Raw genomic sequence first — 15,197 nt, 5'->3', positions numbered from 1 at the left:
ATCAAAATGAAGCAAATCAAAATAAACATTCTAAGATTACATAAACTAAAATGAAAGGCAGAAGTGTAATAATCCCAAGACATACGGAAGATGTGGTTTAATATTATATTTATGAGATGTTACTAGAATTCCTAATCCTATATAGTTCTTAAGGTGCAAGAACTACTAACCAAGAGATATGCCAATACAATCCAATATCCAAACAATAACCCCAAAAAAGGAAGAAAATACACTCATTCGGAGTGGTACTTGTATGAGATCAGAAAAAATAAACAAATACTTGCTCAAATCAGGACGATACTTGAATTTGGTTATGTATCAGCATGCATTGCAGCTTTTTCTACATGTACCATAGTAATCTGGAGAACCGATCATGAACACAGTGTTTCGTTCGCATTCGCCAATGGCAGCCCATTGAGGGCAGCTTTTATCTTCATCAATGCACCCGTCTACATCGGATTCAACTGTGCGTTTGTTCCCAGTGGTTGGTCTTAAGTAGAAGAATTTTGTAGCAACCCATAATTCCCCATTGAGTATTGGAGATCGAGTATGGTAGCTGCTCTTGTCTGGAGAAGCATTTAGATGCACAGAGAAAAAAAGAATTGCATTGCCTTTCACTGGTCTCAGAAAGTTGTTTTTCTTTCTACGGTCTGACCAAAACTTGCTCTTTACCTGAGGCATAGAGAAGAAGGCAGTCATGAGTACATTGTTATGGCCACAAATCTTTGAGTACTTCCCCTCACCTTTGATTCTGGAAAGAGCATCTCGCCACCGCGAGCAGAATCTGAGAGATACAAAACTACTGTGGCCATCAAAGGCTCACTGGACGACATTGCAGATCCGTTGCCATAAAAGTACTTATGTTCTGCTTCTTCACCCCTATATTGCATGATCTGAAAAGGCATGCCATGATCTGAAGAGAAGGAAACTAACGTGTTTAGAAGAAAATCAAACAAAAGGAGCATTATAAGGAAAATTGAAAGGGCAAAGCCAGTTGCAGTACAGCACTGATGAGAAATACCTTTTGGAAGAAAAGTCCATACTGCAATTTGATTTTCAATTCTTGCAATGATATCATCCTAAGAAACAAGCCCAAACAAGAAGTCGAAGAATAAATCTCATAGAAAATAGAAATACACCAACAGCAGTGACTTTGAGTTTTATTATCTCACAAGACCTAGTTACTTGAGAAGTAATTGACAAGCTCCACAAAACATAAATACCATGAACAGAAATAGATGGTATTGCAAAAAAGGAACACAATACTAAATTCTTGGGTCGGTCAATTACTCCCTTGAGCCATGGTTCGTTATAAACATTGAAAGACAACTGACAACTCAAAATTGAATCACCAAAAATAATTATTTTAGTAATAATTATGGAATTTTGCATGAGCTATCATAGGTTATGTTAAGCTACCGTCCTCCACATTTTTAGTGTTCTTATCTACAAATGCAGAAATGAACGTTTGACTTCACAGGACATCTAGAGTTGAGAGTTATTTTAGATTCCTTTAAAACTACTACTGAGCCCTCAGAAAATACAGCAACAAAGCATACTTCTATGGGTATTGGGATGGGTTGACAGCGTATGAAATGTCATCAATCCTAAACGTGGCACATCAAGAAAATTTAAGTAGAGAAGGAACCTTTGGAAAAACAACCCCACACCTCCCAATAATTATAGATTAAAAGCAGGTATACCAAGTACCAGATCCTAATATGCAAAACGAATATTTGGTAGCACCATTGTGAATACTATCAACAGAAAACTTTAGACTGAACATATGTCAATGGAAAATACGTTGAACGGATAGTTTAATTCAAACAATTGCCAAGCAAAGATGAAACTGTTTATCCATGTACAATTTGTAGTTATATTTTGAATAAAAATACTGGAAATAAAGAAAACAATGATGACAGAAAAAGTTCTATAACTGATAGCCTGCATAATTGCTCACGTGTAGAAACTAACAGAAAACAATATATAATTGAGAAACATACTACTTCAACTTAAACTTCATGAAAACAAGATAAACAAATCTCGTGCTACGAAATACAAATTTGACCACGAAGTGTACTATTCAAACCATTGCATAAACTTCAAAAAGCACAGGAACATACTGATGTGTTTAAAATGACTCCTGAACTGTTTAGCAATTTGGTGGAGACAGTGTTCCCGGAACCAGCACTGTTCCCAGAAGGATTGTCTTCTGAATTTGAAGCCTAATCCCAAAAGTTATACGGACGTCAGAAACAGCTGAAGGAAGTTGATGATACTAACAAGAACAGGGCAGAAAAATACCAAAGAAATCAGATGATCACACTCCTCATCTGAGAGAAAACCTTTATACAAGAAAACCCTACAGGAAGAAAAGTTAAATCAGACTTTCTACTAAGTTAATCAATATGTTTTGAAGTTGATGAAATAATTCCAAATCATATGAGAGATTCTGCAAGTACCTGACCTTGGTTGCCAAGAGACTTGGACAACTCTTGATGGGTCGATTCTTCCTGAATGATTTGAGTAGCTCAAAGGTCTATCAACCAATTGATCTCTTAAACCCTTCCGGCCACTAATCAAATTGCTGGCAGAATGAATAAAACAAATTCAAGGGAAAGAAGAAAAACCCATGATATCAAACACAATCATGCATCAAAAAATCATTCTAAACACAATTCCGATTGAGCATCCGAAGATGAAATTGATGAGAATCCAATTTACGCAGCAAACATAAGATGCGAAGAACGAAATATGTAAAACCTAAGATTTCGAAATGAGATGTAAAATGGGGTTGGGTTATCACCTTTGTGCAAGGCAGGTTGAGAATGAAAATGCAGTCGCTAAAAGAAGCAAAAAGTTAAGACGAGAATCCATGGATGGGTGGGAGGAAGATCGAAACAAGACGAAGTTGAAGACGAAATTAGAGAACGTGGATACAGATTTTCAGAAAGCTGGTGGTGTAGAAATCCATGGTGTGTTCTGTAGTTCTATGAATCTGTTCCATTCTCTCGCGTTTGCGACAGATTAAAGATATTCTTAGGAAATTCTCCAAAATAATTTTTACATTTAAAAAATACAAAGATCATAGAATTTGTTTTTCTCGGGCATTCTCAAACGAGATCGGGGACCGAGATTGTATTTGAAAGATAAATAATTCAAATTACAAAAATACCCCTACTTTTAAAAAATCCTTTCATATACGTGAAAACCCTTCAAACGATCTAGCTCTTCAACTTGTCCGAGATATCCTTGCTTTCTCTATGAAAACTTCCTTCGCCACGGTTATTTGCATCCTTAAGCTTATATATTTTAAATGTATTTCCTTCTTTAAGTATATTGTTCATTTTTAATTAGAAGTTTGCTAGGGTTTTGAATGTATCTAAAGTATATGGATCAATACTCCTAACCCTTTCATATACACTTGATGATTGTGTATATTGCAATATTTGTTCCTTTTTGTGTATATAGTTTGTTATTGACGATTCTCTGGAATTTTTCTATGCTATTTCGATTTGAATTTGTTTGAATCTCGATTGAGATTAAATGAAGTGGGCTCGAGATCGTTTGGATGTATATCGAGATTATGTTTTTAATACCTTTGAGTTTTGAGAATTTTGTATACAATCTTGGAGTAAATGTAGTCCGAGTTCATCCCCGAGATTTTATACAGAATAGGACCAAAACCTTAATCTCATGGCACGCCGGTGTAAATGGCTCGAATTCTTCATTATTAGGGCATGATCTCAAGCGAGTTTTCCACCGAGTTCTTCACCGAGATTTAAGCCAGATTCCAAATTTATGTGTATTGTTTTGTTGTTGTTTTGCCTACTTGATTGTTGAGTTGAATGTATGGCTTGTGGCCTATGTGACTGATGGCATTGGTAACTAAGATCCATACTTCTGATCAATTTCCGACAAATCTAACTTGTTGTTCTCATCTAGTAAAACAATCTCAAATATTAAGAAGAAGTTAACACCTAGGCAGTTGTATATGTTTATGCAGGCTGTTTTTGGCCATTTTTAGATGTGAAGTTAGTTTTTAATGGACCTCTATGTCATTATATTCTTTTGCGGGAGATAGAAGAGGATAGGGAAGACGTTATTAGTTTTAAATTGTTAGGGAATAAGGCTTCTTTTGGTCGAGATGTGTTTGATATTGTGACAGTTTTGAGATATAGTTCCAGGCATGAAGTTGCTTTTGATCAGGATAGAGTTTTTAGCCTCAATAAGTTATATTTGGAAGATAGGTCTAACATAAATGGGACTAAGTTGGACAATGATTTCCTAGATTATCAGTTTGAGAGCGATGAGGATGCGGTGAAGATGACTATTTTTTATTTCATCGAGTTGGCCATGATGGAAAGGGAATGGTGGCAACATATGGATTAGACCATGTTGGGGTTGATTGATGAGTGGGAAGATTTTTTAGTTATGACTGGGGCCACATGATATTCACAAAAACCCCAAGTAGCTTAGAAGGTGCACTTAAAGGGACGATGGCAATATACAAGAAGAAGCCTGCAAATAATAAGTCACCTGAGTCATACAACTTGTACGGATTCCCATTCATTTTCTAGGTTTTGTTAATCTTAATTGTTATTGCTACTTTGATTTTATCATGCACTTACTGGAGGTGTTTGTTTTTTGAATTGGTAGGTTTGGGCGTATGAGATAGTTTCATCCTTTAGCGGATGGGTAGTAAATAGGGTATCAGCTGATGCAACACCGCGCATCATGGAGTTGCACGTATTTACCTAGAGCAAAGGTGATTTATACACAGGTTTTTGGGTCTCAAATGGTAAGTCGTACTTCATTAAGTTCATGATGGTATGATTTTTAGCGTTCTAAATTTGATGTTGTTGTTTACATCTAGGCTCGTATAAATGACCTCATTCCGACCGATGAGGAAAATGCCTACTTTGATCGCATGTTGGATATTCCGACATTGGATGGGTATGTAGATCTACAACGTCCTCCATGAAAGAATGTTGTTCGTGGTCCTGTTAAGGATGGGGGTCGAGAACAAGTTGATAGACCTACGACGAATGGCCATGTTGCAAATTCAGATAACAACATGGGTGAGCCACTTATAGTACGATCTTAGGTCGAGATACTTCCACCAGTGATGACCATAGCTAGTAGATCACGGATGAAATGTGAGTGCAGTCAGCACTTACAGCACTTGGAAGGGAATTTGGATCGTATCAAGTCATCTTTTACGGCTGAGCTGAAGGCTATAAAGAAAATGTTGATGTTGATTATGAAGCTAGGTTACATAAAATATTTTTCAATTATGTAGTTATTCTCGTTTTCTTATTTCATTTACATTATTTCTAGGGTAAGTTGGTCAAATCACAGTAGCAGTACGGTACTAGAGAAGCTTCATCGTTTGACTAGGACCTACCTAGTGAGAATCCACCTACTGAGGATCCATTGGTTGATGATTCACCTGCTAAGGACCCATCTGTTGAGGACCCAGATGTGGGGGACACAACTGCTGAGTACATTGTTCATGGTGAAGATCCACCTATTGAGGATCCCCCTTCAACCCAAAATGGTGAAGGTGTTGTCCCCATTGAGATATCATCGGGGGGCGAAGATACTATTGGTCTATCAGTACCTACTCTGATAGAGCCAAAGGACGAGGTATGGTATTTTGATGTTTGTACAATTGGTCATTTAAGATTTATGCTATTATTTGATGAAAAATATTTATGACTTTTCCAACCATTGGACGATGACAGAGAAGTGACTCTGTTGTCTCAGTTTCCAGATGTGATTGGTAGGGAAAGGACCAGCAGGAAGAGGACAGTCCTGCCCATGACACCCTGGAGATTGTATCGAGTAAAGAATGCATCGCAATAGTCTATATGGGAGAATGTGGTATATTTTGAATATGATGTAACTGAATACCCATTAGATACATTTAGGCAGGATAACAGTCCCCATTTTCATTGTTAGTTGACTATATAATTATGGGCCAATAGATCCTTTTTGTAATTGCTGTAAGTGCGTTCATTATCAATATAATGTGGTTCTTAAAAGACAAATGTCCACATGTTTACTATTTAACATAACATTCAATTTTCAATTATCATTTCAACCTTCTGTTGTTTAACATAACATTTATAACATCCTGTTTGTAAATCTCAGGGACAATTGGCCCGAGTTGCCCTGAGATTTACCTTCTGTTTTCATTCTCGGGGTTCTTATTATCCAGAGTGAAACCCAAGAGTTCAACCTTAGCACTTGGGCCGAGATGCCCCAAGATTTACCTTCTATTTTTATTCTCAGGGTCCTTATTGTCCCGAGTGCAGCCCAAGAGTTAAACCTTAACACATTCTGTTTATAAATCTCGAGGGGCACTTGGCCCAAGATGCCCCTAGATTTACTTTCTATTTTCATTCTCAGTGTTAATGTGGTTTGAGATTTATAGAGAGTGAACAAAAAGAATGCACATCACATTCATAAATAAATGACCCTAACCATTCATAGTCCAAACGTATCTAAATATAAAAATTTACATAGTCCAAACGAAAAATAACAAGAAAAATGACTTTAATCGTTCTCTAAAATCCAAGCTCGACATGTCTTTCGATTGTGCCCAACGTTGCGACATCGAGTACACTTGTGAATCTGTTTCTGTATTTCATAGTTTGGTGGGATTTGCATAGTTAGACAACAACCAACTATTCCAATGACCCTAGAAGGTAATACTACTTTATCAACAAATCGGGGTGATGTCTTCCACTCTGATTCATGACAAATAGAGAATATAGGCTCTGCATAACTAGCCAGCCAATTCGTAACTGTGTATGCACTTGAGCATAAAGTATATGGATCAATACTTCTAACTCGACAAGTGGCAAATGCATGCGAACAGGGGATTTCATAGTAATCAAAATCGCCACACATGCAAGTCTTCTCATTCAAGTTAACACGAGGGTTTAGATGACCATCTACAATCTCAAACTCGTGGTGATCAATTAGTAGCACAGTAAATGTTCTAGAATTGATATCTGCAAGTTTCAAAAGTTTTTCCCCATGGACTGACAAAATTGATTCTCGCATTGAAGCTGATGTCCTGCGTTTGGAAAACCATTCCTAGTGAAGATTTCTAATGTGATCCAACAGTGCAGTCATCAGAAGGAATCAAGCATCTTTTAATACCGCATTGATACACTGTGCAATTTTTGTGGTCATCTAATCGTATCTTATTTCCTCTTGGTATACCTGGGCCCACCTTGACAACTCGACATTGCTAAGGTACTTTTGAACATCGTTATAGGGAGCCAACTTGTTCCAATAGTATCAGAAGATAGACTTCTGAAATTCCTTAGCTACTAACACAAAGTTTGAACACATGTTATCATTGTTGAACTTCATTGTCAAGTTCAGGCTCAAATGATGGATACACTATGCGTGGGATTTTCAGGAAAAACTGTAGCAATAGACTTTACAATGCTTTTGTGTCAATCGGATACGAACACCAGCTCATTAACCACACCAACTATTGATTGCAACCTTCTCATTCAGGAATCATTGTTTTCTTTATCCCTCAAACCGAAAGCAACCAGGTATATTTGTTTATTAGTATCAATTGAAACCGCTACGAACATAATACCTTTATACTTCCTTTTCATGTGTGCAGCATCAACAACAATAGCTAGGCTGATGCAATTCAGAAAACCTCTACTTGCATCCCCAAGTGCCATATAAACGTATTTAAATATCCATCAGGATCAATCTCCAACTCATAGTGAGTCCTAGGATTGGCAATCTTTAATGCTTCCTCATACCGTGCTAACAAACGGAATGACTCTCTAGGAGACCTTCTCATTAAGGACAACACAGCTTCCCTGGCCCGCCATGCCCTTTCGTAACTAATATCCACCCCGTACTCCTTGCAAAAGTCTTGAATAATTTCCTTTGGTTTATAACCACGACTAACATCTTGGTATTTAGACTTAATCAATTCAACTATAAATCCGACTCTTAGCTTGTTGATGATCCTATTTTCTTAATATCTTCTGGCATATGTGGGCGCTAACATATTTACTAATTTTAAACATTTTAGAGTCTTTCATTCTAATGACCTTGATCTTCCATTAACAAGTCGATTCTACGCATCTTAAAATATATAACTTCTTAGCAGATCTATTGACATGATACTGGAAGTTTTTCTTAATGGCAAAGACCGACAATTTCTTAGCCGAATATGTTTTGCTTAAAAACATATTACTAGCTTGGACATCTTCTATAGTACACTCGGATGAGATGATTATGGTGCTCGCCATTAATTTTTTAATACGCTTCCTCATGTTAAAGCTGACACAGTGTTCACCACTTCCTACTAAATCTGCACAATGCTCACTATCAGTTGTCGGTTACTATCACCAAAAGGTCCTCTATCAACCTTTGATTCTACATGCATCATTGACTCTACCACATGATCAACATTAACAACCACTTAGGACATATCTATATCTGCCACATTAATGTCCATATCATAATCCACTGACACATGTCCACTTCAAACACAAACTCATTGTTAACAACATCCTCAGATGGTCCACGTATTCCATATTCAACAACCCATCCGTATCATTTCCCAAATCTAACAGACATATATTATTATTCAATGGACTTAATGATCGCACCTCATTAGAAACCGTATTGTATTCAGGAATAAACTCAAGTTTGAATGTGAATGTTGGAACATTTTGAACTAGATATGACGGTATCGTACTCCTAGGTTTATGGACTACTATTGGTAACTTCAATACTAAAAGGGCCATTGAGACACATCGTCACCGGTTAAGAAAAAATATATATCTTCTTGATTACTGATCACAAAGGCAGATACATTCGGACTAATATTGTACAAACATCTTACAATCAATTCAAACTCAATAGAATTTATCCCACTAATTCTATATATTTTCCGTAAAAACTCCTCACACTTTATTCCAACGCCGACAATCAACCCTTTCAACTGACCCCTATGTATTCTTTCTCATCCTCCTTTCATTCACCCCCAAAACAAACAAATATATGAGACATCCCTGAAAAAGATTATATACATGTTCAACAAACTTAATAAATTTAGTCAAATCTTGGGATATTGCATAATCTCGGTGCAACTATATAAATATCTCATTCGGGATTTCAAACCCTATGCTAAATCTCGGTGGAATTATACTTAATTGCGACCGAGATTATTAAATTTCCACAGAGAACGGTAAACAACCACGAAAACATAAATTATTGGCCTCAACAGCATGCAAATAACAACTACAATAAATTTACAAAAGATAATATCGCTACATTTACCTTGTTTTTCTTGAATGTATGCAAAAAAGATGAGACCTCAGGGTTTTAAGGACTACCAAATACTAGGAAAAATTTTAGATCACGTTTAGGAAACTTGTTGAGTAAGCCAACCATCTCTTCCCAAAAAAATGGGTTATTATAATAATTATGTTATTTTTATATTATTGAAGACATATTCGTAAAATTCCTTTCCCATCATTCGAATTTGATATTCAAAAGTTATGGGTTATTATAATAATTATGTTATTTTTATATTATTGAAGACATATTCGTAAAATTCCTTTCCCATCATTCGAATTTGATATTCAAAAGTTATAATTAACACAATCTCGGGCCCGATCTCGCCTGAGAAGGTCCAAGAAAAACCAATTCTACGAGATTTCATAAAGCATGCTATTTTGAATTGTGAGAAGTAAATGGGGTTATTTTGGACAATTTCCTGATATTCTTTAGTATTGTTTATTTATTCTGATTTTTTTCTAAGATGGTTTAATTATTATGATTTAAGAAATTCATGAATATGCCAAAAAATGAGTATACTTCATCTAACATCAAATATCCAAAGATTTTGAGTTTCAATGGTAATTGACATGACTTCTCTCTTTAGATGTCAGAGTTTTGATCTCCACCTTTGTAATTGTAATTATACCTTTAAATATTCAATTATAAAAATTGGACCATCAAACTTACATAGTTTCAGAAATTGAATCCCATAAATTTTGAACCCTCAAACCAAAATTTGCAAACTTGTAGAAATTTAAATCTTAAAAATTTAATTTTCAAAATTAAATAAAAATCAAATTCACGATCTTATTGAGCATATTATTCGATGATACAAAATTAATTAATTAAATTCATTAGGAGCTGAACTCTTATGTTCTGTATGACAAATTGCCTTTATGGACATAATCATTACCTTCAAGTCATTCACGAGTTGTTTAAAATTGGATTACTCATATTCAAACATTTATTTTCATTCTATACATTAAAGTACCGACCAACATTCTGTTAGATCAACCGACGGTCAAATGTAAGAACAATTCAATTCTTGTCCAATTTTTTTTTTCTTGAAGCAACAATATATAAAACTAGAAGAACCAACAACCTTTTTACAAATCTCATGATTACAAATATTTCTTTTGAAATATGAAATAGATATATCTGGCTCAAATTTTGGGGACCAGAACTGTATTTTTTTCCAAAAACGATTATTAAGCAGAAGTATCGATCTTTATCACACACTATTACATAGAGCTATTGTTGATATATAATTTTTCGAACATTTAAACAATGGTATAGAATGTGCTATAAAAAAAAATCTATCTACCTCCACAAACTTACCTAATATAAATATTCACTTCCTACAATGAAGAAACTTACAAGTAACACATCAAAAAAATATTGTTGAACTTCATCACACTTCTAAAAAATTGGATGAACACTGCATATTTTCCATCATCTTCAAACAATTGAAGCCAAGAAAATCAACATCCTCAAAGATAATCCGATGTCGTACCATAGATTCATCCGAGGAAACTCCATCATGTAACAAGTATTGATATGAATGAATATAATGTGTAACGTTAAATACTACTGTGTGATTTCTTCAACACTGTGTGCCTTGAATCATCCTTGTCGTACAGACGCTCAATCAGTTCATCCCAAGTTTCTTTCTTCCTCCTCAACGACCCTCCACTCGATGCAGGTGATTCTTTTTCTTCCCCTTCTTCTGTTTGGCTGAAGGTTCCATATGGAGAAAACGCATATGCATGTGGCACAGCTAATGTCACGGCCCGCTGCAATGCAGCCTTGTACTCTTCACTGTGCTCTCTGGCTAAAGTCTTTTGCCTCTCCATCTTCTGTTGGGGTGGTATCTCCATGACCTTATCAGCCTTGCGCATTAACTGAAGTTGACAGAAGCAGATGAATATCATTTTTCGTTTCTCAGTAAACTCGCATGTAAATTATGACAATGAATATATCATATTCACAAGAATACATTCAATGAACAAGATCTCAACTAAAGTTCGACATTTTAAATTTGGGGAGAATGATGATACTCTTCAAATGGTCTAAATCTAATTCCATATTTTGAATAATAATGCATCTTCATCTTTCACAGTGCACAAAGAAACCATTCAATTTTATGAAATAAACAATATGGATCATAAAGTTTCTCTTGATTATCAATTTAGAACATGTTTAACAATTATCTTGGTGATTCAAGAAGAATTCAGGTGAAAAACCGATTGATGAACTCTACATACGATCATCTAAAAGTAGGTCAAGGAATCAAGATAAATTGAGTCAATTAAACTAAAAAGAATTGGAATTCTATTTTGGCAGTTCTCATGTATGTGACGACTAATGATAGAAAGGGAAAAAAGAACCACAAATGAAAATGTAGGATAGAGAAATGCAAAAGAAGTTTGTCTTCAAAATTTCATTAAGCTTCATACACTCAGCATAAAGAAAAAGGCTGGGTAGAAAGATGCAACTTACTTCCAGGGCCCGCTTGGCTTCTTTCTCTATCCAAATGATAGCATGGTCTGAAGTTGCATTACAAGAAAGAACTATGTGTTCAAACCTCCCATCCACTGGAACAGCCGTCTTCACAACTGGCGGAAACCTCCCACACCTTTCAGCAAGAAACAGGTGAATTCATTCAAATGTCAGAGCGGGACATGTTTCATTTTCAATGGTCTAGAAAGGCAACAATTCAATAACTGGTAAGGTTAAGGGTGGCTTTCTTTCCACACAACAAGGACAAGAAGGCCATAAACTCAGATAACTTCTTTAACAGCTGTTCGTAATATAAGGATAGTTTCTTTCCACACAACAAGCACAGTCCTACTGGTATGTTTTCTTGTTTCAACGAAACATGAAACAAAGTTCACCAACTTAGGGACCCAAGATTTCTCCACCACATTAACCAACTTAATATGGAAAATATAGTGCTTTTACCTGAAGGGTTTTCGCTCAACAATGTGATAGAGTCGACCAGGTGCATAAAGTCTCCTTGGATCTTTGAGCATCTTATCCTCTGATATACATGTATCCCGAACACATCTCAGACATAGAAGGCATGGCAAACTACATGGAGAAAATAACCAAATGACTATTGAGAAACTTAAAATCGCACTGAATAAATCCAAGACCATTTCCAATTTATTCGCTTCATAAAAATGCAATGTTTCTGTTATTACTTTTATGCAATGACCACATGAGAATCAGTTCACATTGTAAGAATAGAGCTCTAATTGCAGCAATATCTACTTTGGAAATGAATTGTCAACAACGTAACAAGAGTTAAAACTGTGAAGGGTCATGAATTCTGAACCATACCAGAAGAGTGACTTAAAAATGTCTTCCAAAGGTGTGGCAGTCCTCGGTAAAAAGTCATCCTGGTTCAGTATAATAATCACTGTTACATTCCGAAATGTAAGTATAAATTCCACCATATTCAGCACACTTCAAGAAATGATAATCAAGAATCTTTTAAGATAGTCAAGACTTTGTAGTTTGTACCATACAACAAAAAGGAGAGTTCATCTCTTTTACTGAATACATAATATCAATTTATCATGAAAGTGATTGCTAAAGAAAGCAAAAGAACTTTAGAAAACACCAGAAGATTAATTTAAAGAATGAGGAATTGTTATATAAGAGATTCACAAACAAATCATAGGAGTTACTTAAGACCTCAGAATGCATAGATCCACGTTATCATTTTATAAATAGACATCATGGAAGAACATATGGTTTACCTGAAGGACAACAGAGTTGATGACATCTGCATATCTAACTGCCAAATTTAGGGACATGCACCTGGCAGGAGCAATGGCATAACACCTTATCCGTTTCCGATCAATATTTTCCAATTTTTTGTGATTCTGTACTACTACTAAAGTTAGCATGGCTGCGACTCCGGAGCCAAGAGAATGCCCAGCAAATGTCAAGGTGTAATCTGGATACTTCTTCACCAAATCCTTTAAAGTTTCATTCTCATTGTCCAAAACCCAACCAGCTGCCTTCAGAAGCCCATTGTGAACATATCCACCATCAAATTTCTTCTTTCCCAGCCTGTTGTCCAATAAAACTGCATAATCACTCTCCTTTGCCATATTAAGTCCCCTGATGGCAAGAACAATATCGGCATGATTGTGATCAAGATATAAAATATATGGAGGAGCTCGTCCTCGTGTATCTTTGTATGTCTTCTTCATGAGTAACCAATCTGGATTGATTCCATACCCACCAACCGGTTCCCAAAGGGGTTTTCGAATATCATCTTCATACACGGATAGGATATATCGACAAATTCGGGGAATAGGCTCGAACTCATCAGGAGTAGCAAACCCCCAAGTTTCACTGTCATGACCAGCTGTGTGGAGACATCGTTTCCAGACCCATCGAGCACATCCGAGACAGCATACACACTCAAGGATAGGCACACCACATAAGATAGACATTGATGCCTATGATCTAAGCTTGAAGGAACACTATATCATACAGATTTTCCTAGTAAATGCACAAGTTATGAAGAAACATATTATCAAAAAAGGAATCAATTGATACTAGGAAACTACAAACTCTATTGATACAAGTCTTGGAGTTGATAATATGTAAAGTAGATGATGATGGTGCTCAGAAGATCAACAAAGGATTTTGACTGATCATTGAACTAGAAATCATACTTCCCAAGAAAAACCAATCTCAATGATGACAATAAACTGTTGAACTTCTCTACAAAGAATCAAATAATAAAAGTTGGACACCAAAACTTGAATGAGAGAATTCAATCAACAACCAATACATCTAAACCTTCCAGTAGCTTCCAATCACTGAAGAGCATAAAGGTAAACTAATTTACAAATGAACAAGATAAGAAAAAAAAAAAACAACTGGGTTTCAAATTTGGATCATCAAAAGCAAAGAACGGAAGCAAATTTCCCACTTCCGGTCAGAATTTGAGAATCAGAATCATACAAAGAATATTCTTAAAGCGGAAAAATGGGGTTTCAAAGATTGATACAAAGAGGGGATTTCTTAAAATTAACAATGGAGACGGAGAAACCGAGTCAATGCTGTGAGGTTAGCTGTAAGGTTTGTCGAGAACCGTACGTTAAAAACCCAAATACGAAATGCATATAAAGCTAAAGATAGAAAAGGAGGGATTGTACCTGGAAGTCAACGACTGTATTTGGAATTGGGGTTACGAATTTGGGAGAATGTGTGAAATTTGGGGGAAAATTGGATCTGGAGAAGAACATGGTGGATTGGATTGTTGAGATGGAGAGAAATTTTTTGAAGAAAATTGGCAATTTTGGCTAGTGTGTGAATGAACTTGGAGAGTGAATTTTGGCTATCTCAAATTTCCGCGTGACCTATCCACAACACCACGTTTTTCTCTAAAATCGTTTATGACCGTTAACCCTTTTTATGTTCCCTCCTATCTCCCACCTACCTCCTTTATTTGGTTATCATTATTATTAGTTTCGATCCATGTCCTATAAGATTTATTCGATTTTAGTTTATGTATTTTTAATACATTTTAAATTTAATCTTTTAACATTATTTTTTTATCGAAATTAGCTAAATAATAATTATTATGGATGATTTTGCATTAATAGGTAAATTTGAAATAGTGTAGAAGCAAAAAGCAACTGAACCTAAGAAATAACACTAAATGGACTGCAACGATGTTCCAATGATGGAATAGGCCTAGAAAGAAGGGTTAACTTGGCTCAAAGCCAAATCAGTCGTTGGACCTTGGCCAAGGTCGATGAGCCAAATCACTTAACTCATGAGAGAGAAGCCGCCTTTCACCATGGATGCTCTATAAATACCAAGGGCATTCT

The 15,197-nt window shown here is 35.8% G+C and overlaps 3 protein-coding genes across 4 annotated transcripts; all 3 read right to left on the bottom strand.

The window, feature by feature from the left end:
• Positions 1 to 82: 82 nt before the first annotated feature.
• Positions 83 to 3,116, bottom strand: LOC120092473 (Oxoglutarate/iron-dependent oxygenase). Its single transcript, XM_039050569.2, has 7 exons — positions 2,807 to 3,116; positions 2,468 to 2,587; positions 2,305 to 2,362; positions 2,124 to 2,225; positions 1,022 to 1,079; positions 744 to 913; positions 83 to 672 (listed from the first exon to the last, which is right to left on the bottom strand). The coding sequence occupies exons 1-7, from the start codon at positions 2,875 to 2,877 to the stop codon at positions 319 to 321; spliced, it is 933 nt and encodes a 310-aa protein (XP_038906497.1). The 5' UTR covers positions 2,878 to 3,116; the 3' UTR covers positions 83 to 318.
• Positions 3,117 to 6,561: 3,445 nt separating this feature from the next.
• Positions 6,562 to 7,718, bottom strand: LOC150031823 (uncharacterized). Its single transcript, XM_090308289.1, has 2 exons — positions 7,628 to 7,718; positions 6,562 to 7,022 (listed from the first exon to the last, which is right to left on the bottom strand). Exons 1-2 carry the CDS (start codon positions 7,716 to 7,718, stop codon positions 6,562 to 6,564), a joined length of 552 nt encoding a protein of 183 aa, XP_090164415.1.
• Positions 7,719 to 10,507: 2,789 nt separating this feature from the next.
• LOC120068369 (alpha/beta-Hydrolases superfamily protein) lies at positions 10,508 to 14,801 on the bottom strand. Of its 2 annotated transcripts, none has more exons than XM_039020110.2 (6): positions 14,520 to 14,801; positions 13,104 to 13,857; positions 12,682 to 12,740; positions 12,301 to 12,429; positions 11,839 to 11,974; positions 10,508 to 11,240 (listed from the first exon to the last, which is right to left on the bottom strand). In XM_039020110.2, the coding sequence occupies exons 2-6, from the start codon at positions 13,806 to 13,808 to the stop codon at positions 10,920 to 10,922; spliced, it is 1,350 nt and encodes a 449-aa protein (XP_038876038.1). In that variant the 5' UTR covers positions 13,809 to 13,857; positions 14,520 to 14,801; the 3' UTR covers positions 10,508 to 10,919. The 2 variants fall into 2 exon arrangements, with proteins under 2 accessions (XP_038876038.1, XP_038876039.1); XM_039020111.2 differs by having other exon boundaries at positions 13,104 to 13,838; positions 14,520 to 14,748.
• Positions 14,802 to 15,197: the final 396 nt, after the last annotated feature.

Source organism: Benincasa hispida, chromosome 12 (genome assembly GCF_027475165.1).
Source record: "Benincasa hispida cultivar pf3 chromosome 12, pf3_genome.v1.1, whole genome shotgun sequence".
Taxonomy (NCBI): domain Eukaryota; kingdom Viridiplantae; phylum Streptophyta; class Magnoliopsida; order Cucurbitales; family Cucurbitaceae; genus Benincasa; species Benincasa hispida.
The sequence above is the reverse complement of the archived record's forward strand: the minus strand, read 5'-3'. Positions and strand labels throughout refer to the sequence as shown.

Excerpts from the sequence above, each read along its gene's own strand:
- LOC150031823 (XM_090308289.1), bottom strand. The coding sequence starts at position 7,718 with ATGGCACTTGGGGATGCAAGTAGAGGTTTTCTGAATTGCATCAGCCTA. Across the intron at positions 7,023-7,627 it reads CATGAAAAGGAAGTATAAAG|ATATCAATTCTAGAACATTT; the intron begins GTATTATGTTCG and ends TGAAACTTGCAG.
- LOC120068369 (XM_039020110.2), bottom strand. The coding sequence starts at position 13,808 with ATGTCTATCTTATGTGGTGTGCCTATCCTTGAGTGTGTATGCTGTCTC. Across the intron at positions 12,430-12,681 it reads ATTTTTAAGTCACTCTTCTG|TTTGCCATGCCTTCTATGTC; the intron begins GTATGGTTCAGA and ends TTCTCCATGTAG. Across the intron at positions 11,975-12,300 it reads GTTGAGCGAAAACCCTTCAG|GTGTGGGAGGTTTCCGCCAG; the intron begins GTAAAAGCACTA and ends TCTTGCTGAAAG.
- LOC120092473 (XM_039050569.2), bottom strand. The coding sequence starts at position 2,877 with ATGGATTCTCGTCTTAACTTTTTGCTTCTTTTAGCGACTGCATTTTCA. Across the intron at positions 1,080-2,123 it reads GAGTCATTTTAAACACATCA|GATGATATCATTGCAAGAAT; the intron begins GTATGTTCCTGT and ends CTTGTTTCTTAG. Across the intron at positions 673-743 it reads TGCTCTTTCCAGAATCAAAG|GTAAAGAGCAAGTTTTGGTC; the intron begins GTGAGGGGAAGT and ends TCTATGCCTCAG.